General features: G+C 52.5%; 2 protein-coding genes across 6 annotated transcripts in view; both read right to left on the reverse strand.

Moving 5' to 3' along the window:
* Window positions 1-1,361: 1,361 nt before the first annotated feature.
* Window positions 1,362-8,263, reverse strand: GNPNAT1 (glucosamine-phosphate N-acetyltransferase 1). 2 transcript variants are annotated; one of them, XM_061998748.1, is made up of 6 exons: window positions 8,188-8,263; window positions 5,521-5,708; window positions 4,813-4,875; window positions 4,047-4,174; window positions 3,520-3,581; window positions 1,362-2,745 (listed from the first exon to the last, which is right to left on the reverse strand). In XM_061998748.1, the coding sequence occupies exons 2-6, from the start codon at window positions 5,690-5,692 to the stop codon at window positions 2,598-2,600; spliced, it is 573 nt and encodes a 190-aa protein (XP_061854732.1). In that variant the 5' UTR covers window positions 5,693-5,708; window positions 8,188-8,263; the 3' UTR covers window positions 1,362-2,597. The 2 variants fall into 2 exon arrangements, with proteins under 2 accessions (XP_061854732.1, XP_061854731.1); XM_061998747.1 differs by lacking the exon at window positions 8,188-8,263 and adding an exon at window positions 7,185-7,259.
* Window positions 8,264-24,127: 15,864 nt separating this feature from the next.
* The window catches only part of FERMT2 (FERM domain containing kindlin 2), a 54,564-nt gene continuing 51,376 nt past the window's right edge, over window positions 24,128-27,315 (reverse strand). For all 4 annotated transcript variants that reach the window (XM_061997801.1, XM_061997802.1, XM_061997803.1 and 1 more), the window contains 2 exons: window positions 26,879-27,020; window positions 24,128-25,520 (listed from right to left, as the gene is read on the reverse strand). In XM_061997801.1, the coding sequence (XP_061853785.1) occupies window positions 25,347-25,520; window positions 26,879-27,020 (316 nt within the window). In that variant the 3' untranslated portion in view covers window positions 24,128-25,346. The remainder of the gene's footprint in view (window positions 25,521-26,878; window positions 27,021-27,315) is intronic.

Raw genomic sequence — 27,315 nt, forward strand, 5'->3', positions numbered from 1 at the left:
AGCTGGAGATCTCCTTGGGTGGGGGGAGCTGTCACCTCCCTGGAGTTTGATTTTTGAGGGTATTATTAAAGCTCTGGAGAAGCTGATAGTGATGGGATAGCTGATGTCTGACACAATCCTTACTCTTTCCTGCCAAGTCATGTGTACTGTAGATAAATGAACAGGGCTTCTTCATCTTAGGAGCTGCATAATGTGGCGTTGTACTGCTACTGTTAAATGCTGTTCTTGGTTCCTGTGAGTTTAGAACACATGTATATATCCATTTCAGGTGTCCTTCCAGCTGGCTGGGGCATGCAGGGAAGCACACAGCATTTGCAGTCCCCACCTTGGCTCCTGTTGGCTCTACAATATCTCCCAGTGGCTTGCACGGGGGGGGGGGGCGCATGGTATTTGGTGTGTTCTACGAACCCTCTCCTTGGGTATAGATGGTACACTGAGCCAAAGTCCCACCAGTCTAGCCCTAAGCAGGTGAGACCCAGGAGGTGGCAGTGCCTGGAGCTGCTGTGACTGCTGTTTCCACAGCGGTGGTGGCCCACCAAGGCTGGGGATGTCACCCTGGTACAGAACAATGAGCTTTTCAAAGCTTGAGGGCTGCAGCAGAGTTGGAGGCAGCCCAGCAGAGTTGTCATGTGGCCACAAACCCCAGCTTTCAACCCAATTCATTTGTTTTAGGATGATCTAAGCTGGGTACACAGTGGCCTGCTCCTCACTTGCACTGATCTCTTCATTAACTCTTAATGAGGGCCTCGAGCTCTTTAAATGGGGAAGATATCATAGAATTCAAATAATCCACTTGAAAGTAGGGGAAATGCATAATTAATTAAAACTGTGAACAGCAATTAAAATCCACCTCAGTCAGCTGGGCCGGGATCAAGCAGTACCTGATTGCTCAGAATTAGTTCAGAGTTGGGGCTCAGGCCATTTTAATCTGTCAGCAGAGCCCTGCTGGGGAGAGCAGCCCTAAACCAAGGGGGACTGCATTGGTGGGCAAGAGGCAGTTACAGACTCCTGCCTGGCTTCAAGATGTGTTTCACTGTCCCTAGCAGCCCTGGGCTTGTGTCTGTGTCCACAAGGGATGCAACTGTTTAAATGCACCCACCCCTCTGGCTGCAGGAGAGGGGTCTGTGCCTGCGGGCAAAGGCTCCACCACCAGAATGAGCAAGAGTGGGCCTTTGGACACTTGCTTTATGCTTGCACAGATTCAAGCGTCCAGCAGCCACATGCTTAAAAGTGACAGAGCCTCACCAAGCACTCTTCCCAGGCAAAGAGAGATGGCACTGTGCAGAAAGCCAAGAGGGCTATGCTTGCTCTGGTACCCCCCCAAGCACAACGCTGCCAGATGGAAGAGAGGGCAGAGCCAGTCAGCACTTGTCATTTATTCACCTTAAAAATCTCTTTTTAAAAAAATAATCAATAAATAAAACAGACATCACCAAGGAAACACAATATTGAGTGAAGTACCATCAGAAACATTAAACAGAACCCGTCCTCAAAGTCACTCTCCACCCTGCAACCAGAGAACATTGTCTAAGGCCCAACTGTTCCAACGCAAACTCAGAGGGTTGGGGCTTCGTACCTCAGCTGCTTTTCCTTGGGGGCAAAAGTGCTCAAATCCTTTCTCCAACTGTGTACAGCAGGAGGCATGCCCCAAAACAGCAAAAAAGTCCCTCAGGGGGGGATAGGGGAAGGACTTTGCCACAGTCAGTCCCATCCCTGGCCCTTAGAGGTCAAGTGCCTGGTGTGCTGGGTGACAGCGAGTGCACGGCTGCCCGTCCCACAGCACAGCTATAGCACTCAGGCCACAGCCCCTTACTGTGTCAGACATTCCTGTTTCCCTTCACCCTGGCACAAATCATGGAGGTGGGTTTTATTTTTTTTGTCAGAAAAAAAAGTCATTATCCTGAAAACAAAAGTTATCAGCTAAAGTGCAGGACCCCTGCAGTGACAAGTCCCCCTGCAGTTTTAGAAGATAAGCTAAAGTGTAGCCCCCGAGGATCCTCCCCTACCTACACAAATCATAACAAACTGGCTTTTGGCAAACAGTGCCTAGAAAAGTGTCAGTACCATCCCACTGGCAGCACTTCCAGCAGCTTTTGGGGAAAGAAGCCAACAAATCAAAGTCCTGTGTCCCTCACCCTGTGCCAGTGCTGCAGCGTCCTTCAACCGAGTGCAGGCAGCAGGATGAGCCCCTGAGCTGCACTTTGGCTACCAAGAAAAGAAGCACAAACCTTTAGAAAAATACAATGCAAGAAAAAATCTGAGATAAAAATATAGACCTTTGGTTAAAAACCATCCCTTTACCAAGAGTCCTTATAACTCAGCTAGAACAAAAGGGCTTCACTTAGACTCAACAGTAGTAAAAAGTAGTTCTAAGCGCTTATTTCCTACCCCCGAGGACCCTGCTCAAGGGTCAGTAATTAGTTTTTTCCCCCCAGGATTTACACATTTGATATTAATTATTTATAAGGATCATTATATTTGCAGCAATAAACTATATAAATTTTCCATGAAGAAAAAAAATGTTTTTAACACAAGCTTCTCCGCCGACAGTCTTTGAAAAAACCAACCAACCACCCCAAAAGACAGACTGGAAGTTCTTAATTAAAGAACCGCTGAAACATGTAGTTTTCTTCAGATACTGAATAGCCAAACTTCTTATAGAAATCCACGTTTTTGGGTAGACACTCAAGAGTGATTTTGTAACAGTTCAGTCTCTTACTTAGCAACGTCAGGGTGGATGTTAATCTGAAAAAAGAGAGAAAACCAACAGTTAATCACCCAAAATGGTGATTAATTAACATGTAGTCAGGCTGCAGCTCGAGTGCTGTGTTCAGGGTTGGGCCCCTCACTGCCAGAGGGACACTGAGGGGCTGCAGCGTGTCCAGAGCCGGGCAGCGGAGCTGGGGAAGGGGCTGGAGCACGAGTGTGATGGGGAGCAGCTGAGGGAGCTGGGGGTGTTCAGCCTGGAGAAGAGGAGGCTGAGGGGAGACATGAGCACTCTCTGCAACAATTTCTCCCCTAAAAGGGTTGTCCAGCCTTGTGCCAGGCTGCCCAGGGAGGTGGTGGATTCCCCATCCCTGGAGGGATTCCACAGCTGTGTAGTTGGGAGACGTGGGTTAGTGGTGGCTGTGGCAGTGCTGGGGCAATGGTTGGACTTACCTTACTTTGCCTTTTCTAGCCTAAACTATAAGGTGATTTAATTAGCTAAAGTTATCAGACCAACACTTCTGAATATTTACAAGACCTTGCATTGTCCTTTTCAAGAAAAAAAAAGTACAAACCCTGGCATCTTGCAGACAGTCTTGTTACCAAGAACCCCAGTGTATGCTCTGCCAGCAAGCTATGCCTTCTGGGCAAACTCATTTCCCCTGCCTGGGGCTGGGGCAGATCTGCCCCTGCAGAGCATAAACCCTGCCCTCAGAGCTCTGGGGAATCATCCCTGACAGCCCTCAGTGTGGCACAGCAGGGGCAAGGCCCAGCTGGGTGAGGCCTTGCTGCCTCAGGGGGTGAGATACTTACAGTTTACCAAGCTGCTTTCCTCTGCACTCCCTGCTTACTACGACATCTTCTATCCTTCCTCTCTGTGAAAACACAGGCAGGTGTTAGTGGGACAGAACACTGGTGTGTTAGTTTCCTTCCTGCTTGCATTTTCCACTGCCTGTTTGGATACACTACCTCAGAGGTGCTCACAGTGCCCCTTCCAGCAGCCTGCAGCCCCAGCACAGCCCCTCCCTGCCAAGGGCTTCTCTAGCTCCCTGTTTTCACACATCTAGCTGGGACTCCTCACAGCAAGATCCTCAGCCATCTGCTCTGGCAGAATCAAGGCTGAGTAGTTCAAAAGTTCACAGGGAGGGAGAGCAAGACAGGCAGCAAATTGCTCTTTTGCCTTAAGCAAAGCCAAAGCTTCCCTTTACTGTTTAGCTGAGCACCCAAGGATGAGGAATGGTAAAATGCAGAAGGTACTTCATCACACAGTAACACCACAAAACCCACATACACAGAATCAGGGGACAGGATCATTTTACAGCTGCAGCAGGAGAATATACCTTTGCACAGGAGTGAGTGAACTTATGTTCTATTACCAGTGTCGCCGTAGCGACAATCTGTCCAAGGTTTGTGTCTTCTACAACTGTAACGTAGTAATCTCCAGATCTCTTCATGTGCTCAAAGGCCTCTGTGGGAGCAGACAGACAGTGGAACAGTCCCTGTTAATCTCAGACAAAATTGCTGTGAAATCTAAAGCAACACATTCCAAATGCAGATCACAAGAGGGTTCAGCATCACAAGGAAGATGTACCCAAAACTCCAGAACCCAAAAGCCCTGGGGTCAGACTAACCCAGAGAGAACTAGGAAAAAACAGAAATTAAAATGCCTTTGCCTCAGCTGCCAAGAGAACTCTCCTTCCCCAGCACCTCTGCAGATGGGCACCTCTAAGCTTTCTTATCTCTCAGTCAAATCAGCCAGCAAGGCCAGGAGGCTGTTGAGGTGTGACCCAAGGCAAGGCTCTGCCTCACTACCAGGGCTGCAGTAACTCAGCCAAAATGAGTTGGTCCCCTCTGCCAGGCAGCAGAAGCTCAGTCTCAAAAGCAGGCATGCAGCTTAGGCCTGTCCCAGCCAAGAAACCCTTTGGGATAGCAGCAACTGGATCCAACACTGCATGCCAAAGGCTCCCTCGGGGGAGCTGAGCTAAGAAATCCCTCTGGCATCAGGCAGCTGGGAGCCTCACATCTGAGTAGAGTTGCTGTCGGCATCAGTATCCTCTAGGTCCCAGCAACCTCTACAGAAACGCCAAGAAATGATGTTATACTCACTGATAAACTGCTCTGGGCTTGTAACTCCAGTTTCGGTCAGCTGACCCAGAACCTTGAAGAAGCCTGTTAGGAGAGAAGGGGAAAAACCCACAAACTCTCAGTGAGAGACAGAGTTTGCCCCAAACAGCACAGAACAGCCTGACGCAGTTGTTTGGAGTGTCAACATCCCCAGGGCACCATGCAATTCAGGCTCTGCTTATACAGCCTGAGACTGTAATCTTAAAATCAAACTCCCTTTTACAGCCCGAGACTGTAATCATAAACTCAAACTCCTGCCTTGAGCACCGCTGAAGGATCAGCTCATGCATCAGCAGCAAACTGCAGCATGAGTGCAGGTGGGGCATTTGCTCAAGAAAGAAAAGTGTAAGCCTGATACTATGTGATGTATGTTCAGAACAACCTTTTTATCCAAGTTACAGAACTGAGGAGGTCTCTGGGCACTAAGAACAACATGCTGGGTCACATTACTTTTATACTACAGGGAACAGCATGAACAACTGTGCTGCCTCTCTAAGGCTGTGGTGAAGAGGAAGCTGTGGATTATTTGAAAGGTCTGACTTGAATGTTAAGACTGTTTTTGAGGTTAAAGCAGTAAAACCAATTCGGAGGTGAAAAAGCAATCCTAATCTATTGAGAGACGGTGCAGAAATACATATCACCTAGTTTGGTGTCAGCTTTCATTGGTGATATCATTAAACAAGATTCTACCTCGGTTTATATCAGCAGTGCAAAGTGGTCTCAAAACTAGTCCATCTCCTGGCTCTACAGGAGAAATAGCAGGAGAAAACGTTGTTGTGTTCTCACTCCAGTCAAGTTCATGCAGAATATTTGGGTCAAACATTGGTGTGTCGTCAGGCATCACGGTCGCAACGGGCATCATGGCTGCAACTGGTGTTCTGAAACGGGACACACACGGGTAAAGAGCATTTGGGTTTGCTCTTGTTTTAACCTCTACAAAATGCTGTTTTCCCTGGTTCTGTCACACCACGTGACATTAACAAAGGCGAATGAAATCAAAACTGCTCGTCACTGGATGCGCAATTGAACCGTTGCTGGGTTAAGCAAAGATGTTCTCTAAAGTCAACATCTGCGGCACTTTGGTGTTCACCTGGGAAGTTCTTTCTCTTGGAAGAATAACCACAGATAAGACACGGGCTAGGATATTTAACCTCAATAGCCCCGGAAGAAGGAAAGCATCTGGCACTCTTGGAAACCTCCCTGACACACGGTTGACCAAGTACAGAGGAAATCATTAGCATGAGTCTTCTCTTTAAGGCTGACAGGAGGAACAGTACACTTTGTCAACCAGTCCCATAAATATTCAGGATGTCAGCCAAGAGGCACTCCATCACCCAGATGACACAACAGCCTGCAGGCAGGCTGACTGCTCATACTGTTTCTCCTGCAGGTATGTTTGCTCGAGGTAGACAAAACCTAACACCATCTCAGCTGTAAAGCAGCACTGTTCTGGTAGAACCCAGAGCTGCCGAAGTGATGGTGAGACACCTGTTAATCAGTAAACAGAGACGTGGGGACTGTGTGTCATTCAGAAACAGGGGTAAGAGGAAGTGATGTATTTTCCCAGTCGCTGGATACAGGAAAATAATTCTTACATTATCACCTGTGACGTATCTCGTCAGGTTCCTGGTACAAACAGAGCATATCAGGGGACTTTCTCCTGAGACTTAAGTTCTTTATGCATCGTCTGATTAATTTAGCAGAAAAAAAGATCATAGAATCCCAGAATGGTTTGGGTCAGAAGGGACCTTAAAGCTCATTTCACACCAACCCCGTGCTGTGGGCAAGGACAATTCCCACCAGACCAGGCTGCTCCAAGCCCCATCCAACCTGCCCTTGAACACCTCCAGGGATGGGGCAGCCACAGCCTCTGTGGGCAACCTGTGCCAGGGCCTCACCATCCTCACAGGAAAGAACTAATATCTCAATCATGTACCATTCCTCCCATCAGGCTTAAAGGGAAGACTAATACCTCTTTCAGTCTGAAGCCATCACCCTTTGTCCTGTCAGTCCTTCCCCTTGTAAAAAGCCCCTCTTCAGCTTTCTAATGGATTTGTGATGAATACTTTTCAAAATAGGATAACTTACAGCCTTGGGAGGCTGCCCAGAGAAAGTACAGAGTACGTTAGCTACAAAGCACCTCGTTGTACCTGCAGCATGTGAACCTCCTAACGGAATGTGGCTCTGGAAATCACACTGAAAAAGCTGCTTTAAAAAAAAAAACAAACCAAAACAACCACAAAATCATTTTTTATGCCACCTGCTGGTATGCACTAGCCTTTAAATCCCCAGTCTCTCTCTTTTCAAGAGCAAACAGTGGGAAAAATGAAACGCAAAGAAAACCTTATGCATACATGAGAGAGTCAGAAGTGGGAATCCAGTCCTGAATCCAGTCCTTCTGAGCCCCAGTCCTGAGCGATCAGATCACACTGATGCCTGTGAAGGACTGCGAGACCATCGCTGGCAATAATAATTCTGGCACAGCTAAGGAAAAATAAAGTCCTTCTGGTTCCAATAATAAATACATTTCACATCTGCATTGCTAGATCTTGATTGCTTTAATTTTGCATTACCCTGTCCTGTTACAAACCCTTCCTAGAACTCATGGGTGTTCATAACAGCATTCACATGGCCTCCCGTACAGAACGCCAAGCACACATCAAAGGAGAAAAGCGCGTGAAGGAAACAGCGTTTCCTTATGTCCTACACGGTGACAACCTAGAAGTTATTTTTCAAACTACACCTGGCACAGCTGGAGCAGGACGAAGTCTGAAGCGTCCCACTTTATTTATAGAGTCAGGAATATGAATAGTCCTATAGAAATGCGCTGGCCTGCTAAAAAAGAAGGGTCACGGTACGGCGAGTAAGAGCTCCGGCCTGTTTCGGGGGGGGGTCTCGGTTTCCCCTCCGGGCCTGCTGAGCTGCCTCCGAGCGCAGCTCCCGGCCCCAGCTCATAGCCGAGACTTGGCCCGGAGCAGCCCGGGCGCTGTGACCCCTCTCACCCGGCTCCGCGCCGCGGAGGGATGCCGGTGATGCCGGGGGTCCTCCCGCCACGCGCCGTGTGCCCCAGGGCAACGCCGCCGGGGGGCGGCGGGTGCTCGCCCGGGCCGCTGCCGCCTGCCCGGCTCTGCGGCAGCCCCGCGCCGCCCCCGGCCGCAGCCCCATCTGCGGCAGCGGCCCCCGCCGGAGGGGAGCGGGGGGAGCTCCACGCATCCCCGCGCGCGGCCCCTCGGGCCGCTGAAGCGGCCCCGCGGTCTGAGCCCCCACCCCGGGACGTCCCCCCGCGGTCTCTCCCGTCGCCCCGGAGGGGCCTCGGGGCCGCCGGGGGCCGCGCGCGCGCGCGCCGCCCGCACTCACCCGCGCACGAGGCCGCGTCGCCGACTGCCGCGCGCGCGGCTCCGCCGCAGGCGCCGCACGGACGTGGCGGGGGCGGGGCCGGCCCGGCGCGCGCGCACCACTGCCCGCGCCGGCGCTTCCGGCCCGCGCCAACAGCCCCGCCCCGGCGGCGGAGCCGCGCCGTGCCGCGCCCCGAGAGGCCCCGCCCCGCCCGCAGCCCTGACACGGGCCCGGCGGCCCACGCGTCCGGCCTGCGTGTGTCTGCAGCATCACACAGTCACAGACCGGTGGGACTGGGAAGGGCCCTGCAGAGCTCACCCAGCCCAACCCCTGCTAAAGCAGCTTCCCCTCCATCAGGGGCACAGCAACGTGTCCAGGCGGGTTTGGAAACCTCCTGAGAAGGAGCCTCCACACCCTCCCTGGGCAGCCTGGGCCAGGGCTCCCTCACCCCTCACCCCTCCTCCTGTTCCAGTGGAGCTTTTAGTGTTCCAGCTTGTGCCCGTTACCCCTTGTCCTGGCACTTGAGACCAAAAAAAAGTGCCACCTCATGCACTTGACTTGTACCTTTATAAATATTTGTAAGTATTAATGAGGTCCCTCCAGACTCCTCCAGCATGAACAGCCCCAGCTCCTGCAGCCTGTAGCTAGTCTCCAGCACGTCACCCCCAGCCTGTCCTGGTGCATGGAGTTGTTCCTTCCCAGGTGCAGGACTCTGCACTTGTCCTTGTTGAACCTCATGAGGTTCCTCTCTGCCCAACTCTCAAGCCAGTCGAGATCCCGCTGAATGGCAGCACAGCCTCTGGGGAATCAGCCAGTCCTCCCAGTTTGGTGCCATCAGGGAACTTGCTGAGGGTACACTCTGTCCCCTCGTCCAGGTTGTTGATGAAGATGTTGAATGCAACTGGCCTCAGAACCCATCTGCGTGGAACCGCAGCCTCCAGGAGCGTGGGGAGCGCAGTGTCCCCCAGCACAGGGAGGGGTTTCTCTGTCAGTGGGGTGTGGAGAGTCCCACTCCTCATGGCACAGTGCAGGGGGTCTTTCCAGGATCACACTTCCCTCGCATGCCTGCTTGCTCCTCACAGCTTGGCAGGGTTGGGTTTTTTCAGTCAGCTGTCTTTCCTGCATAGATTTTGGTGTTTGTTTTGACTGACTCCCATACTTTCTTCTGAGGGAACAGTGAAACTGAGGCCCAGACCACGTGAGGTCAGTGGAGATCTGTGCGACACTTTTCAGAAGCAGCAGGTCACCAGGCAGCTCACAGAACACCCCCACACAATCACTGGCTGCTCTGTGTGTGTTTCTCTGCATTTTCACTGGGGTTTGGCTTCTGCAGTTCTTCTGGGAAGCTGCTTGGTGGCTCTGGAGGGCTGCTTGCTTTCACAGAATCATTTAGGTTGGGAAAGACCACAGAACCCAACTGTTGCCCCAGCACTGCCATGGCCACAGTAACCCACATCCCCCAGCCCCACAGCTACACAGCTTTGGAATCCCTCCAGGGATGAGGAACCCTTTTAGGGAAGAAATTGTTCCTAATTTCCAATTTAAACCGCTCCTGGGAGAATTCATCTCTGGAGGATTGGTTTTGGAGGCTCCATCGTTCTTCTTGGACAACACCTTCTGTCCCTGTGCTTGTTCAGCCTCCCAGGCTGTCACGGGGCAAGAGTGAGGGTTTTTCTTCCTTCTCAATAAAACAAAACCACAAAACAACTGGAGGATCACCTTAAGAGGCTGTTTTGTAACTGGCTGAGGCGAAGGCACACATGGGGCACGGAGCAGGAAGCCGGCTGAACAAGACAATTACACAAAGTGCTTCTGAGATGAGATTTTCATTTTCCATGTTTCTTCCCCCGGTTCCTTTACCCTCAGAATGAGTCATTCTCTATTACCCTGGAAACATATTACTTATTTTTCACTTCTTGGGGCCTGGAGTGACCAGATGACACACTCCAGCCTCCCTGGGCCCAGGCACACCCAAAATCTGGGGGTGATGCTCACCTCACGCTTCTCCAGTGAGCCTGGGCTATTAACCATTTATTGCAGGGGAAAGGCTTTGAGGGATTAAAAGGAGCAAGATTCAAATCAGCCACCACATTTTGCTTCTGCCGCTGTGTTTCTCTCCTTTGTGAAATGGGGAAACTAGGAGTGCTGGCACGTTTCCAGTGCTTGAGAAACGCCGGGCAGGGGTTCAGCCGAACTCCCTGCATGGGAAGACTCGACGGGTAGGAGGTGGATGATGCGTTTTAGCTGAGTAACTGCGAGAAGTCATGGCTTTTGGAGAGTGAAATGATGCCGTAGCGAGGCTGTGACCGCATGGGGTCAGCGCAGCTCTCCCCTTCGAGGCTCGGAGCAGAGGGCCGGGACCTGCCGGCCGAGCCGTATCCAGGCACATCCTCGCGCTTTCCGATAATCGGCCGTGTAGGGACGTCCTGACCCAGAGGAACATTCGTCCCGTGCTTATTTATCAGCTGGACGGTGCTATCCCCTGCGTGAGGGTCGGGTTCTGACCTCCAGAGCTCCTGCTGTGCCATTGCAGAATGAGTAAAAAAATCCTTTGGTCTGCTCAGACCTCTTGCCCTGTCTCAGCACAGCTGATTTATTAGTCCTGGAGATCCAGTCTGCTCTTATTTACCACCACAGGTACTGCTGTCAGCTTGGCTCGAGGAGAGGAACCATTCTGCACGTGGATTTTGTGGCTGCCCGAGTCTAAACCAGAGCAGGCAAATCATCTGGATGGAAGCACCTTTCCAAGGAAAAGTGGGAACAGACCCTCTTCAACTGAGTAGCTCTGCATAGAGGGACCTGGGAGTCCTGGTTGATAACAAACTGAACATGAGCCAGCAATGTGCCCTCCTGGGCAAGAAGACCAATGGCATCCTGGGAGGCATCAAGAAGAGTGGGCAGCAGGTCGAGGTTCTTCTCCCCCTCTACTCTGCCCTGGTGAGGCCTCATCTGGAGTCCTGTGTCCAGTTCTGGGCTCCCCAGCTCAAGAGGGACAGGGAACTGCTGGAGAGGAGAGAGGCCAGCACAGACCTACCAAGATGATCAGATCAGCTACCAAGATGAGCATCTTCCTTGTGAGGAAAGGCTGCGGGATGTGGGGCTGTTCAGCCTAGAGAAGGCTGAGAGGGGACCTCAACACTTACAATTACCTAAAGGGTGGGTGTCAGGAGGATAGGGAGACTCTTTTTTCTGTAGCAACTAGTGACGGCAAGGGGGAATGGACAAAAGCTGGAATGCAAAAAGTGCCACTTAAACACAAGGAGAAACTTGTTTGTTGTTGAGGTGAGGGAGCCCTGGCCCAGGCTGCCCAGGGAGGGTGTGGAGGCTCCTTCTCGGGAGGTTTCCAAACCCACCTGGACGCGTTCCTGTGCCCCCTGATGGAGGGGAACCTGCTTTAGCAGGGAATTGGGCTAGATGAAGAGGGGCTGAAACTGAACAGTCAGCACCTCCAAACCCCTTTTCCATTTCAGGAACCCAGGGACCTTTTGGAGAAGGGCTGCTGTCATGGGGGGATTAACTCTCAAAAAGATTTGCTCTTTACACCCTTCGAAACCCAGCCACCTGTGGAGGTATGGGAATTCTGGGGCCAGCTGGTTTTCAGCAACCCCCCCCCCCCCCCCCATTTAAAAAAGCTCAAGCTTTAAGCCTTTTATTTAATTTCAACCACATTGGAAGCAGATGGCAGTGCTCTTAGAAGGGGAAAGACCTGATTACTGTACCCAGCTAGGGGAGACTGGATCAGGGCTCAGCCACTTGGTTGGTGCTGAGGAACACAGTTTAGTTTAGTGATGGGCTTGGCAGTGTGAGGTGAGGGGTTAGATTTGATGATGTTAAAGGTCTTTTCCAACCAGAATGATTCTATCATTCCATGATTCACTTTGTGAAGGCTCCTGAGAGTGAAAGAAGCTTCACTTCTTACTTGGCAGAGGGCACGTGGCTGCTGATGAGCTCTCACATCTCCTTGAGATGTCTCAGCGTCCCACCCAGTGGCTTTTTAAAGGTCAAGTGACTGAGGCCAGTGACAACTCACAGCAGCCAACAGACAGATTTCCCCTGTACCTCCAAGGCCAGGATTTGGTTGCTGAAGAGCAAAGGGAAAGTTGAGCTAACACATTTCCACTTGTGTCACGGCTGCGTTTGTCTCCTCACTGACAGTTCCACCACAGAGGAAAGAAGAAAACCCAAAGCACCCAGCAACGTGATATCCTCTGTCTGCTCCAGAGCTGGAACCAGGCAGTCATCAAAAGCAGTGAAACTGCAAATCTGTGACGATGGGACAGTCAGAAAGATGGGAAAGGAGCCATGCACTTGCTTGGTGTCAGTGTCTGAGCCTGAAACACACCCTGCTTTACGAGGAGAGAAAAAGCCTCCTCTCCTCTCCTTTGGCAGTAAGAATGAGTGAATCCTTGCCACAATAAAATTGTTTACATTCTGTTTTGGAAACAGATGCTCAAGGCTCAGTCGAGACCAGGCTCTTGGAGTCTTTTTAACCTCTTGTAGATCAGGCTGTCTGCAGCCACCAATGAATCCCCAGCAGTGAAAGCGTCTGCAGGAGAGCTGCAGAAACCAGCATCAGGTACCTGGATTTCACAGAGGAGCCAGTGCCTGCTTAACCCCCATCTGTCTCCCAGAGGAAAAGAAAGATGCTGCCATGGCTCCTTAAATGTTGCCTGTGGATAATGAGATAACGAAGTACTTCTGTGAGCTTAATAAAGTCATAGGGGAAACGAGGCAGTCTTCTGCAAAGCTCTGCCATTGTCCAGATGGCTGCCCAGGACCTGGGAAATGGTTTTTCTTTGGGGTTTATGATAGCACTGGTGCAGTTATGTAAAGAGAAGTGCATCTGGACTGTGTCTACCTCTCTGGAAATAATTATCCCATCTTTAGGCAAGAAGCCAAATGTCATTTAACTGCAGGGGAAGCATTAGGAGCCACAGGTGTGTGGCAGCCCCCTCTGTCCCTTCCCTCAGCACAGGCTGCTCCCTGCAGAGCCTGGAAGAAGCTTGTGTTCAGTGTCTTTAGGTTTTCTCTGCCCATGGCCCAGAAACACTTCTTTTTTAATGGAGCAAATCCCCACCTGAGGCTGACAACGTCACTCTTCATTAATGCTCAAATAGCCCCAGCTCAAGGTCCAAGTTGGGGCTTCAAAAAAACAGGCAAAAGCAGCTCCAGCAAGAAACTTATTGCTGTTGCCCTCCTTTGGATGGGATCATTCTAGGAAAAGTAAAATAGCCTTGGCTTGCCCCCCCAAAAATGAAGTTAGGATCACATCAAGCACAGATCTGCCCTTGAGCTGAGAAGTGGGGAACACAGCCCAAGTGGCATTTCTGATCCCAAAGTGTCCCGAGCCTGTGTGCAGCAGCTACAAGGTGGAAGGTGTCGTGGGTAACTCCAGATTTATGGTCCCTGCAGATGAAAGGACACTCTCATCATCACAGGCACAGCACTTGGGGTGACAGGGCTACCAAGATGCTGAGGGGACTGGAACACCTCCGTGATGAGGACAGGCTGCAGGACCTGGGGCTGTTTAGTCTGGAGAAGAGAAGGCTGAGGGGGGATTTATCAATGCTGATAAATACCCAAAAGGTGGGTGTCAGGAGGATGAGGCCAGTCTTTTTTTTCTGTAGCAACCAGTGACAGGACACAGGGAGAAACAACTTTGTTGTTGAGATGAGGGAGCCCTGGCCCAGGCTGCCCAGGGAGGGTGTGGAGGCTCCTTCTCAGGAGGTTTCCAAACCCACCTGGGCATGTTCCTGTGCCCCCTGATGGAGGGGAACCTGCTTTAGCAGGGGGTTGGGCTGGATGAGCTCTGCAGGGCCCTTCCCACCCCTACCACTGCATGACTCTATGACAGATCTCCCCACCCTTCCTGTACAAAGTGAGAGCTCTCTGGATTCCGTAAGTCATTTTTGATGGATGGATTAGAGAGTAAATAACAGGTTTTACCTTTTCCCCTTTCACCAAATACAGGCTGATGGCACCCAGATGGCATTTGCCCAGTGCCTCTCTCTGCAAACACTCTGTCTCATCCACCCATCAGTGGGCCACTTAAGAAGAAGGAATTCCTAAAGGCTGTATCTGTATGAGCTCAGTTCCATTCAGGACTGAAACTTCCTCAAAGGAAATACAGCCCTGATCTCTTGTCCTTCCCTTCCATGGCTGCTGGGGCTACAGCCAAGGGACAAAACTGACTCTGTGCAGCCAGGGGTTAGGGCACAGGTGTCTGTCCAGCCTGAACTATCAGATCATCTAAAACTTGAGGAGAAAAATGCTGCCCGTCCAGGACAAGCAGTGGGGAGGGTTTGGAGAGGAGCTGAGAGCAGGAAGGGAGCCCTCCCACCCTGGTTGTACGTGAGCCCCAGCACGGCAGCTCCGTGGCTGCCCAGGCTGAAGGCTGGGCCATGTTCCCAGCAGAACCCCCTTGGCACGTCCCTGGGCAGCCAGGACAAAGTGTGCAGCAGTTTGGAACTAAGTGGTTAACAACGGGCTGAGCCGGGAGCGTGGAGGTGCTCTGCCTGTGCTCTGAGCTGAAACGTGGGGCCTGGCATGAAGCACCCCCTGAATCTGGGCAGCTGAGCAGGCCAGAGACAGCAGTGCCATGAAAGTGGCTTAGCAGACTTGACCTCTGCTCATCCATCGTGGTGCAAGTGCTTTATCTCCCACCTGGGCTGCACCGTGTGAGCGGTGATAAGAGGTGATTAAACAGAAGCTGGAGCTAATGTTCCCTTGGTCTCTCATTTCCAAGGTTACAAAGAATGAAAAAAACACCCTGATTCCCATGGCCAGAGCTGGCATGGTGTGGGCAGAGGTCCCAAGGCACGGGCAACAGGGCTGAAGCCATCAGGGCCTGAAAGAGACTAAGCAAAGACAGGGGCCTGGGAAGGAGGGAGCAGAAGCCAGAGGGGGATTTCTCAGAATGGTGTGGTGGAGGCTGCTGGTGCTTGCAGAGAGGAGGATGCTCCTGCAGGGTGCTCCCACCTTGTTGCCTGGGGTGATGGTCCACCTGGACATCAGCCAGACCTGGTGGCAGCTGGTGAGTGCTGGGAGAAGGTACCACAGTTTGTGCCAGTGGCTTCACTCCATGAATGCATGCATCCATCACCCCATCCTTCCCTCCCTCCCTGCACCCATCCATCCTCCCTCCATCCATCCTCCCTCCATTCATCCTTCCCTCCTTTCCTGCACACATCCATCCTCCCTCCTTCCCTCCCTGCCTGCCTCTCTCCCTCTCCGTGCCTGGGTGTATTCCCATCCTCCATCCCCGATCCCTTAGTGCTGAGGTCCAGCCAGATGCAGCCATGAGTGGGGAGAGCCATAACAAATTTCCTTCAGGAGGACCTCCCCCCACAATTGTGAGTGGTAGAGAGTGTGTCCAGCCTACCCCTGCTCTGGGCAGTGGGTCTGGATCTGTAGCTACGAGCTCACTGATGCTGGCTGATAGCCCGTGCTCTCCAGGCAGTGATCCCTCCTGGCTCACAGCCAGGACGTTGTAGCCCATGGCCTGTGCTGTGGTTGCCCCTGGCTGTACTTTTTCCCTCTAGGTGGAGTTATTACCCATCAGATTTTATTCTGTGCTGTGCAGAGTCCCTCCCTCTCACTCCCATTGCCCTGGCACTTCCTGGGAATTTAATGACCCAAACTCAGTGAGGCCCCAAGTATCTTGGAAAGCTCACAGCTGCCTGTTGCATGTGTGGGAGGGGGAGCTGTGTCCTGAGTGTGCGTGGGCAGGGGAAGGAGGGGGGTCACTCCAAAGAGAAATGAGAGCAGTGATGCAGGATTGGACTATGAAGCACATCAACACTCCAGGACCTCATCAACACTTACAAACACCCAAAGGGTGGGTGTCAGAAGGATGGGGCTGCACTTTCTTCTGTGGAAGCCAGTGATAGGACAAGGGGAACTGGCACAAGCTGGAACACAAGAGGTTCCGCTGGAACATGAGGATAAATTCCTTTGGTGTTGAGGTGAGGGAGCCCTGGCCCAGGCTGCCCAGGGAGGGTGTGGAGGCTCCTTCTCAGGAGGTTTCCAGACCCACCTGGACACGTTGCTGTGCCCCCTGATGGAGGGGAACCTGCTGTAGCAGGGGATTGGGCTGGATGAGCTCTGCAGGGCCCTTCCCACCCCCACCATGCTGGGATCCTTGTGATTCTATGATCTTCCCTCAGTTCTGCTTTACAAGCTTCCCCTCCTTCCCCTGACCCTGGACCGCAGCTGGAGGGGAGGCAGGAAATCCTGCAGGGCTATTTTTGAACTCGGGATTAATTAACGGCGTCGCTAAGGGGCCGGGATTGCCTTAGTGACGGGGGGCTTGAAGGACACTTTGGGAGGTGTGGGATCCAGCCGTGCTGGTTCCCAGGCTGTGTGGACATGGTGGCACCGTGGGGTTTGCCTGGGGAGCGGTGGGGGCTGGCCTCTGGGCTCTCGCCTTTGCCATGGGCTGGGACACGTCAGGCCCGTCATCTTTTAGGTCATTTAAATGATTTCCTCTTTTCTTTTTTTTCCCAACTCTACATGAGAGAAATATGTTACAAGTGCTCACCTAATGCTGTGCTCCCCCTGCTGCTCAGCTCCTTCCCCACCAACAACGCTCCCTGCTCTCAGGGTCTCTTCCAGGATCTGGCACTTTGGTGCTTTGAAAGAGTTAACCTTTCCTTCCTTCCTTCCTTCCTTCCTTCCTTCCTTCCTTCCTTCCTTCCTTCCTTCCTTCCTTCCTTCCTTCCTTCCCTCCTAGCCATGTTCCCATCCACTGCTCCTTTTTCTGGGAAGGGGAATATCCAGGAGATATCTCACGGCCACCCAGGCCATCAGCTGGGCCCTGCAGGTGCAACTTGCCTTTGAGGTCAGGGGGAGCCCTTCGGCGCTAGGGCTGTGTCCTTTGAAGCTCCTGACATCTCATTTTCATCTGTGAGATGATGTGAAGCAGACGTGGTCCCTCCAGATGACCACCTCTAGTGAAAGCAGCAGCTCTCTGTTTGCCCTCCTGCCTCAACCTGCTGAGAGCCATTAGGGAAACCAGAAACCCCGTTTATCCTCCATGTCCCAGGTGGTACCCAACAGCCCCCACCCCTTGGCACAGGCAATACATACAGTTACAGTGGGAAGGCTTCATCACCTCTGAACACAGCCAGAAAGTTGCATGGCACAGGTAGTTGTGCTGCTCCTGGCTGGGATGTGGCAGCACGGCCAGGCTGTGCTGGCACCCCCAGCGCTGCTGCCCCCAGCCGTGCCCAGCGGGCTGAGGCACCACAAACCATCTTCCAGAACTCAAGGTGGTGAGTGCCAGAGCCCTCAGAGGAAGGAGGAGCCTTGCAGGGAGGTGGCTGGGGGCAGATGAAGATGGGCTGGATCTGGCTGTTGGCTCCTCGCTGCTGATCTTGCCCCGTCCCTCTGTGCTCTGCCCTGGGTGAGCAGGGGCAGGACCAGCCATGAACGCAGTGGTGACACCACCACAGTTCCTGATGGCCCCTTACTCTTTTGGTGCCTCCTCCTGGGATGTGTCTGCAGGCAAGGGATGAAGGAGAACAATTCCCAGCTGGGATCATCAGTGTGAAGCAAATTTCTAACCCAGATCCTCTCCTGTTTCTTCTACACCCCCTTTCCCAGGCAGGAAATCAAAGTCCAGTTTGCTCATTAGGGGCTGACCAGCTGCTGACCAAAAGCCAAAAAAAGCCTCAACCCACTCAAAACCCCCAAGTAAATGCTTCACTCGCTCAATCTGCTGCTTTCTCAGAGCAGGGGGAGTGGGAGCCCTGCAGCCAGAGGCTTCCCATCAGCTGGGGATGTGCAGCCTTGCTGGGAGCCAATAGCCCAGGGCAGCTCCATATCCAGGTGTCTTAACTGTGGAAAAATCACTTTACTGTGAGGACGAGGGAGCCCTGGCCCAGGCTGCCCAGGGAGGGTGTGGAGGCTCCTTCTCCAGAGGTTTCCAAACTCACCTGGACACGTTCCTGTGCCCCCTGATGGAGGGGAACCTGCTTTAGCAGGGGGTTGGGCTGGGTGAGCTCTGGGGGTCCCTTCCCACCCCCACAATGCCGGGATCCTGTGGATCAAAGGCGAAACTTTCAGCGTGATTTCAGGACGTGACAGGTTCTGGCATATTGAAGTCCCTGTGAATTATGGGATTGGCCTTCCAGAGTCACTTGGGCTCTAGGAAAATATTTTGATGCTCCTGTGTTGAGCTAAAAATAGAAACACATTTCCCCCCCCCCAAAAGTGTAACCTCTGCAGCTTTTCACGGGAGTCAGACAAAACCCTGACCAAACTGATGGCAGCTCCCTGACAGCTTTTTCAGAGTGAATTTGGGACATGTGGGTTTTTAATCCTTCCTAACCTGATGTTTCTTCCCCTCTCTCCCCCAGCCCATGGGCACTGCTGGTCTGGGCCCCCGGCCCCTGGGTGTGTGTCCCGGGGGCATCGCAGGCCTGTGGCCTCCGTAACACCCTGGGAAAAATCCCTCTTTGCATCCTGCAGTTATGAAAACCATCCGGGGGAGGCTTAAGGGAAACTAAAGGAGCAGTTTCAAGCCTGAAATATGTCAAACAGCTGGAGGGATGCAGGGGATTTTCAAAGGGAAGGCTGGGATAGCAGTGGAAAGGGAGCAGGGCTGCCCGGCCGCATTGCACTGCTGCTTACGGGAACAGATGCGAGTGGGGAGGTGCTTTTTAAGCAAAAAATCTATAACATCCAGCAGATATTTATAGATCTTTTATCTCTTTAGTGCCCTGGTGCCACAAATAAAAGCGTTCAGTGCTTTGATGATACTTAAAACAAACAAATACAACCCCCCCCCCCCAGGTTTCCAGAAAGGTTTTGAGCTGTATGAGCGTGGTCACTGATCAGGCTGGATTGAATTAGGCTGATGAAACTGCTCCTGCCATCCAAGCTGGTGCTGGTGCTGAGGGCTTTGGCTCTTCTCCACCCTTTCCTGTATCTGAGAACACAGAATCCCAGAATGGTGGGGGTTTGGAAGGGCCCTGCAGAGTTCATCCAGCCCAACCCCCTGCTAAAGCAGGTTCCCCTCCATCAGGGGGCACAGGAACGTGTCCAGGCAGGGTTGGAAACCTCCTGAGAAGGAGCCTCCACACCCTCCCTGGGCAGCCTGGGCCAGGGCTCCCTCACCTCAGCACCAAAGGAGTTCTCCTGTGCTAGTGGAACTTTTTGTATTCCAGCTTGTGCCTGTTCCCCCTGAATGCTGAGGGTTTATACACCCAGGCAGTGAGGGCTTCTCTGCAGCCTGACCGAGCAGGCAGTTCACATCCACACGTGGTTTTGTCTCTGGGCCTGGGTTTTGTCCTGGCTGGGGGTGGTAATGCCTGCTCCGGGTTTCCCATACCCCTAGTCAACATCAGGTGACTCCACGGTGGCCCTGGGTGCCCTCAGGGGTGCCCACAGCCCATCTTCTTGACACAGGTCAGCTCAGGATGGTCCCAGCCTCACTGGGCTTCCAGCCCCTGATGTCCAAGCAAGCAAGAGGCTCAGAGGGGCCAGACGAGGCAAGGGAAGGTGCCTGCATTCCCCTGCAGTGTGAGCACTGGGAATTTGGGAGAGGACTTTGTACCCAGTTGGCCCCAGGGAGATGGAGCCCCATCTTGGCCCAAAGGCTGGAAAGTCCCCAACGTGCATCCTGCAGTGCTTGGAACACTGAAATGACTCATCTGGTTTGGTTTTCCTCTGGATTAATTTGAGGAGCTCCCTTCAGTCCCTGTTTGCTTCAGCAGAGCCCCACAGCCCAGCGTGGGCAACCCACAGCAGGAGGAATGGGGGAGGCTTTTGGAAACCAGCCCTGTGCTTCCATGTGTAGGCAATAACCCACCTCCTTTTGTAGTGCTTGGAGGTCATTTTGCCTTATTGCACCCTTTAAAACCAAACACCCTCCTTCCTTCGCAGGGATGTGTCCCTGCCCATGCCCAGGCTGTGCAGCTCTGCAGCCTTGCTTTGGAGACATTTCTTCTCTTTTTTGCTTTGTTTTTACAATCTCCACGGGCCTCTGAGTTTCTCCCCTGCACAAAGCTGCTGTTCCTGCTCCCAAACCGCTCTCTGAGCTGCCCACCCGTAGGGTGTTGGGTTACTTGGGGCTTAAGGAAGGGTGTGAATGGCAGCCGACAGCCCGGCCGAGGCCCTGCTCAGCCAGGCGCGCTGATCCCCTGTGTGCACGGAGTGCAGTGGGTTTTCACCCTGGCAGCCGGTTTGCATCAAGACCTTTCAGTGAAATGATTTATTTTTTCCTTTCCTCCCCCTCCATACTCCTAGAGCAGGGTCAGCAGAGGAGGAGCATCCACCCCTCTGGCCCTGTTCACTGTTGTAGAGCTGGAGTAATCCCATCTCCAGGCTGCTCCGCCGCTTGTTTTGGTTGAACGGGGATTTCACCTCACTCCCCATCATATATTTATCAAAATAGTTGGAGATTCTTTCTTTTTGTCCCCCAGGACAGCCACCAGTTTCTGGAAACCAGGCAGTTACTGCTCTTCCTCCTGGAGGCTGAGTCACCCCAGTGGGCTGTGGACACCCATGGACTGTTTTCCCTTTGGTTTTGGTTTGGCTTTTCGTTTCCTTTCCTTTTTTTTTGTTTACCCAAAAAGGTCAACCCCAGCCAGATTTCAGCATCAGCAGAACAAACCTCCACATCTCCCTGTGGTGCTGGGGCTGTGGGAAGTGGGATTTGCACAGCCTTGGCTTGCCAAGACCCTCCTCATCCTCCGTTGTTGGCTTTAAAGCCCAAAGACTCCCAAACCCACCAGGGCTCTGACTCTTCTCCCCAGCACATCACTGGAACCCCTCTGCACCCACTGTGTCCTGGTTTCCCTCTGACTCAGCATCACCCAACAGCAATGTCTGAGGACTACGGCAGCAGCAGAGCAAATGGCTTTGGTCCTCCAGGTCCTCGTTGCTGTTCCTGTGCCTGGGTTGGAACATCCATCCCTTCCCATGGGTTCCAGCTCTTACCACTTCCCTCCTTAAACTGTCTTGCAACATGCTCCTCACCCTCTGTGTCCATTCTTGGCATGTGGCAGTTCCCATCCCTGCTGTATTTTATCTGGTGTTTCTCCAGGTTTTAGGTAAACCACAGACTTCACAAACACTCCCTCTCCACTCCAACAGACCATTTTAATAGAATCACAGAATCCCAGCACGATGTGGGTTGGAAGGGCCCTGCAGAGCTCATCCAGCCCAGCCCCCTGCTAAAGCAGGTTCCCCTCCATCAGGGAGCACAGGAACGTGTCCAGGCAGGTTTGGAAACCTCCTGAGAAGGAGCCTCCACACCCTCCCTGGGCAGCCTGGGCCAGGGCTCCCTCACCCCTACAACAAAGGAGTTTCTCCTTGTGTTTAAGTGCAACTTCTTGTGTTCCAGCTTGTGCCCGTTACCCTTTGTCCTGGCACTGGGCACTACAGAAAAAAAGTATTAGCTCATCCTCCTGACACCCACCCTTTGGGTATTTGTGAGTGTTGATGAGGTTGCCCCTCAGCCTTCTCTTCTCCAGGCTGAACAGCCCCACATCCCGCAGCCTTTTCTCCTCACAGAGATGTTCCAGTCCCCTCAGCATCTTGATGCCTCTCTCCAGCAGTTCCCTGTCCCCCATGAGCTGGGGAGCCCAGAACTGGACACAAGACTCCAGATGAGGCCTCACCAGGGCAGAGTAGAGGGGGAGTCTGGATGCAGGGGTGGGGTGAAGCACTGTAATAGCAATGTGTCTGGCCTGGAATAGCACCGAAGCCATGTGTGTGATGGGAATGGCTCACTGAAAAATAGTTACCTCCTGTTTCAGAGCCTGAAGTTAACGTGGGATGGGGAGACACAACATGGAGAGCAAAGGTGGGGAGTCTCACTGCTGCTCTGTCCATCCCCAGCTGCCTCTGCAGGGCTCCGCTGTGCTGAATCAGGGCCTGAGTTTGCAGCTGGAGGAGGTGATAAGGCAGGAAACACCAAGCAGAAAAGCAGGGGAGGTCGGGAAAAGGGCATGGGAAGGCAGAGGCTGCTTTTGAGTACAGCCTTTCCCTGCATGGCCCCGAGGATGGGGGCCAGATGCCGGGTGGGAAGCGCAGAGCAGTGTGGGGGTCACAGGGGATGTCTTTCCAGGATGTCTTTCCTTTCTCCTTGGATGAAAAGATGCAAAGGAGGATAATGTCCCTTGGCCAGCACGTCTTTTCTGCTCTAGTGTAGCCTCATTTAGAGTCCTACATCCAGCTCTGGACTCCCCAGCTCAAGAGAGACAGGGAACTGCTGGAGAGAGGCCAGCACAGGGCTACCAAGATGATCAGGGGACTGGAGCATCTCTGTGAGGAAGAAGGCTGCCCAGGGAGGGTGTGGAGGCTCCTTCTCAGGAGGTTTCCAAACCCATCTGGACACATTCCTGTGCCCCCTGATGGAGGGGAAGCTGCTTTAGCAGGGGCTTGGGCTGGATGAGCTCTGCAGGCCCCTTCCCACCCCCACACCCTGGGATTCTGTGACAATCCCAATGCTGGCTGCTGGGAGCTCGCAGTTGCTCCTCCGCTCACGTGCCTCCTGGGGCTACCTGGACTTGGCTGGGTAGTCAGGATCTGCCAGCAACCAAAAAACCAAGCCCACGGGCATGGGGCGGGATTTGGAGCATCCCTGGCATGTCTTGAGCACACCTCTGCCCTGGCCATGGTACCATTTGTGGTGAGATGGGAATGAGGGATTGCCTGGCACCATTGGGCCACCCCTTCCTCTTACTTTTATGGAGGAAGGGTGCCAATAATGGAGGATGGGGAAATGCTGGATTTCCTCTGCAAAGGAGCAAATTCAGCTTGTGCCTGGAGAAGATGCTGCAGGCATTACTGTCATCTACCCCTCTCTGGCCCCATGGACCTGAGATGCCGGTGAGCAGCCACCCTCACCCCTTTCCCTCCCCTCGTCACCTCCCTCCAGCTCCACTGTGGCTCTGCTGCATTGGGATGGGATAACCTGAAGCTGGGAGCTGGACCAGACACAGCCAAGCAGCACAGCTGGCCCTTTGGGCACTCAGCTTTCTCAATGGCAAATCCCTCACTGTCTTCTCTTCCCTGGACAGCACGCCAATTGCCCTGACACCCTGCTCTGCCACCACGGGTCAAGGGCCCTCACCAGCTGCAGGGAAGCATCTCCCATGGCAGCACTGCCCTCTGAGGAGCTGCCAGCAAACCCTGTTTCATTTCAGGACCAATTGAAAGGCTGAAATCATGGAAGGGTGGGGGTGGGAAGGGCCCTGCAGAGCTCATCCAGCCCAACCCCCTGCTAAAGCAGGTTCCCCTCCATCAGGGGGCACAGGAACGTGTCCAGGTGGGTTTGGAAACCTCTCGAGAAGGAGCCTCCACACCCTCCCTGGGCAGCCTGGGCCAGGGCTCCCTCACCTCAGCAACAAAGGAGTTTCTCCTTGTATTTAAGTGGAACTTTTTGTGTTCCAGCTTGTTCTCATTACCTCTTGTCCTGCCACTGGGTGCTATAGGAAAAAAATGTCACCTCATCCTCCTGACACCCACCCTTTAGGTACCTTTAACTGTTGAGGTCCCCTCTCAGCCTTCTCCAGGCTGAACAGCCCCAGGTCCCACAGCCTTTCCACCTCACAGAGATGTTCCAGTCCCCTGATCATCCCCTGAAATGCAGCATTTTAAGCCCAGCAGGCAAACAGACCTTCCTGATGCCCAGGTAGCCGTGCCCAGTGTGCTGAGGCCGTTCTACATCCCAGCCCTCCATCAGTGCCTTCGGATGGGGTGACGGCAGGTCCTGACCGCACATGTTCTGGGTAGTGTCCTTCCCCACATCCCCAGGGCTGCTTCCCTGCTGCCTGGCCCTGGGCTCTGCTGCGGTTGCCTTGGGCTCTCCTGCCTCATCCCCGTCCTTTGCTTCACTTTCTGGTGGCATTTTGTTTTGTCGAAGTGGGGATAGGGCAGTGGGAGGGAGCAGCTGTATCACACGTGTTGGTCGTGGCTCTGAACCAGAAAAAACAGGAGCAGCAGCTGAATATTAAATAAAAGATTTGTCTTTTATTTAAAATAAAATGCATTTGTACATAGTCTTGAAACAGCCGACTACAGGAAGGCAACACTGGGTGGTTATTCCCTGGCACTGGGGAGGGGGAGGGCAGGGGATGGCTCCTGTCCTGGCCCCAGGGATGGGTTATCAAGGGCCTTGTGGTGCAGCTCTGAAATCCTGGTTAACTTAGATAAAAATTTACTGGGCTGAAATGGGGGTTTTGGGGGTTTTTTGTTTCTTGGTTACTCCCCTCACCCCTTACAGGCACACTCTAGTTAATGCTGATACACCAGATCTATGCAATGTCCTAGCTGGCTTGTGAGACTAGTTTAAAAAAAACTGTACAATTTTATAAAATTTGTGGGTTTTTTTACATTAGTTACACAAAAAAAAAAAAAACCAAAAAACCAACCCCAACCCTATACTTCATAGACCTTTTACTTCATATTGTAATGAAAAAGTTTGCATATCATAGGCAGAACAGTGACTATGCTGGTGAATACTAAAGGTGTCGTAATACAATACGGTGTCAAAAGAAAACGGGATTAGGAAAAACAAACAAACGAACAAACAAAGAGGACAATATAAATGATCATCAAAAGGCAAGTTAACAAATAAACCCCAGCTCTAACAGACTAACAGAGGGTCATCTTCGAGGGCACACGCAACTGTCTTCAGAGCCCTGTCAGGCGCTTGTAGCAGTCCCGGTGCGTGTAGTGTGAAAGGAGAGACGGCAGCTCTGCTCGGGGGCAGGAGGCGACTTCACAACAGCTCCAACGTACAGGATGCAAACAGAAAAACCCCACCAACGAGAAAGCAAACACTCATGCATTAAACATGATAAATAGACTTCATATAGGTTAAGCCCCGGATGGCTTTACAAGAAGATGGCTTAGAGTTCTCTTGGTAAAAAGCACAATTGGCTATTTTAAGTCAGTCAAATGTTCTCCTGATCTGCCCGTCAGGTTCTGTATCGACAGGCAGGACCTGGCCCAGGCACACTCTGGTTATAGCAAATTATCAGAAGTGCTCATTAGTGCACACAGATTAACTGCTCTGGTAATGCAACAATTGGCATGGTACAAACCCAAAAAATAAAGATACATTTCAAGCTTACTTTATTAAGCAGCATATTTCAAAGGACAGCTTCTTAAAGTTAAATATGACTATGGCCATGGGGTTTCCTCTGGGAGTACAGTTACGGGGGCACTCACACCCACCCGCTGGTCAGTTTGTAGAACATCTCCTCGTCTAAACTCTCGTTCTGATCCTTGGCTCGCGTCGACAGGAAGATGTAGCCGCCGATGAACTCGTGCACCACTTTGCAATCCACCTCCGTGCAAATGAAGGACACCCGAACGTCGTCTGCGAACTCCACCGTCACCTGCGGGCGACAGCACGGACAGGGGGGTTGCCTCAAAAGTTTAGGTACAGAGATATCTTTTGCTGCTTCCACCGAATCATGGAATCTCAGAGTGGTGGGGTTGGAAGGGCCCTGCAGAGCTCATCCAACCCAACCCCCGCTAAAGCAGGTTCCCCTCCTCACAGGAACGTGTCCAGGCGGGTTTGGAAACCTCCTGAGAAGGAGCCTCCACACCCTCCCTGGGCAGCCTGGGCCAGGGCTCCCGCACCTCAACTACAAAGGAGTGTCTCCTCCTGTTCCAGTGGAACTTCCTGTGTTCCAGCTTTTGTCCACCTAGTTCTCGATAGTTTTATTTACATTCATATTTTCTCTACTTATTCATTTAAAGGGTTGTGACACCTTTTACCCCCCGTCCCTCAGAGACAACTGATCAGAGTGTTTGCACTCCTCAGTGCTGACATCTTTGCTTGAAGAGAAACAGAGTCTGGGCACAGACCTGCTGAGGGCCGGGATTTCTTTCCACTTTTCCCCTGTGAGTGTATTCTGCTTTTTGGAGGTTGAAGTTTGGCTGTAGAAATGCTTTCTGGGGGCTGGGGGAGCTCGTTTTGCAGTGACTGAATAGCCTGTCCATTTCCTGATACTCATTGTTTTGTTCCCCCAGCACTGACAGCTCTGCAGGGGGGAAGCAAATTCCCAGCAGAGTATCCCAGCTGCATAACTGGGAATATAGGGGCTTGAAACTGGGGCAAAACAAAGAGTCTGAGACAGAGGAGAAGCTGAATAATTTCTGCAGCAGTTCTTAACGAGCCACAAGCTGCAGGAGAACAGCCCTCATGTATCCCTGGCAATTGTAATGAAGCGCTGCCAAAAGGAGCACCAAAGGTTTGTGCATCCGAACACTAGCAGTTGGGTAAATGTCCATCTTGGAGCCCAGCAAAGGGTCTGCTGTGGCTTTTCATGGCTTACATGAAAGGCTGAGCTGTACTGCAGATGAAAGGAATTTGGGTATGGGTAAGGCCCAGGACATTGATGTTGCTGCTCAGGATCAAGTCTGAGCATTGGAGCTGATGTTTGATTTAAGTTATCTGAGTGGGTGTTGAAAACCCTGATGCCTTTCAGTGTCTAACTGGCTGCCCTAATGAAAAATTAGGGGTATTTCACTTCTTTTTAAGGATCACACTTAACTCCAGCAGCAGCTGGGACAAGCTCTCAGAAGAGGAAAACCTACATGAGGCCAACGCAGCCGGATGGAACCTGTGTTCCAAAACAGCGACGGGGAAACCGAGTTTTAAAGTCAAATGTCAAAGTCAGCTGAACCCCCCTCCCAGAGAGCAGCGGTTGGCTGACACCCCGGGGCGAGGGGCAGAGCACCCACTCACCATTTTAATCTCCCAGTTGACGTTCCACTGCTTCATGTTGCTGAACCTCCATGTTTTGACGGCGTCGCCCGTGCTGGCGTCCATCCGGATCAGGCGGTTGTAGGCGATGCCGATCAGCTCCTCCTTCTTACCCCCCTGGAACCTGCGGCACGGCCAGGGCTTAGCAAATGCCATGTGCAAGCTGCCAGTGTGGAACTCGGCAGCTGAGTTCACATAAAAACAGTTTTATAGGCTGATGCAATTAATGCTTTTAATTTTAGCTCTGGGGCCACTTCCCCAGCTGGGGATGTGCTATGTGTTTCATGTCTTCACAGCATCCCAGCATGGTGAGGCTGGAAAGGGCCCTGCAGAGCTCATCCAGCCCAATCCCCTGCTAAAGCAGGTTCCCCTTGACCAGAGGGCACAGGAATGTGTCCAGGCAGGTTTGGAAACCTCCC

This window comes from Colius striatus, chromosome 6 (assembly GCF_028858725.1).
Source record: "Colius striatus isolate bColStr4 chromosome 6, bColStr4.1.hap1, whole genome shotgun sequence".
NCBI classification, from domain to species: Eukaryota; Metazoa; Chordata; class Aves; order Coliiformes; family Coliidae; genus Colius; species Colius striatus.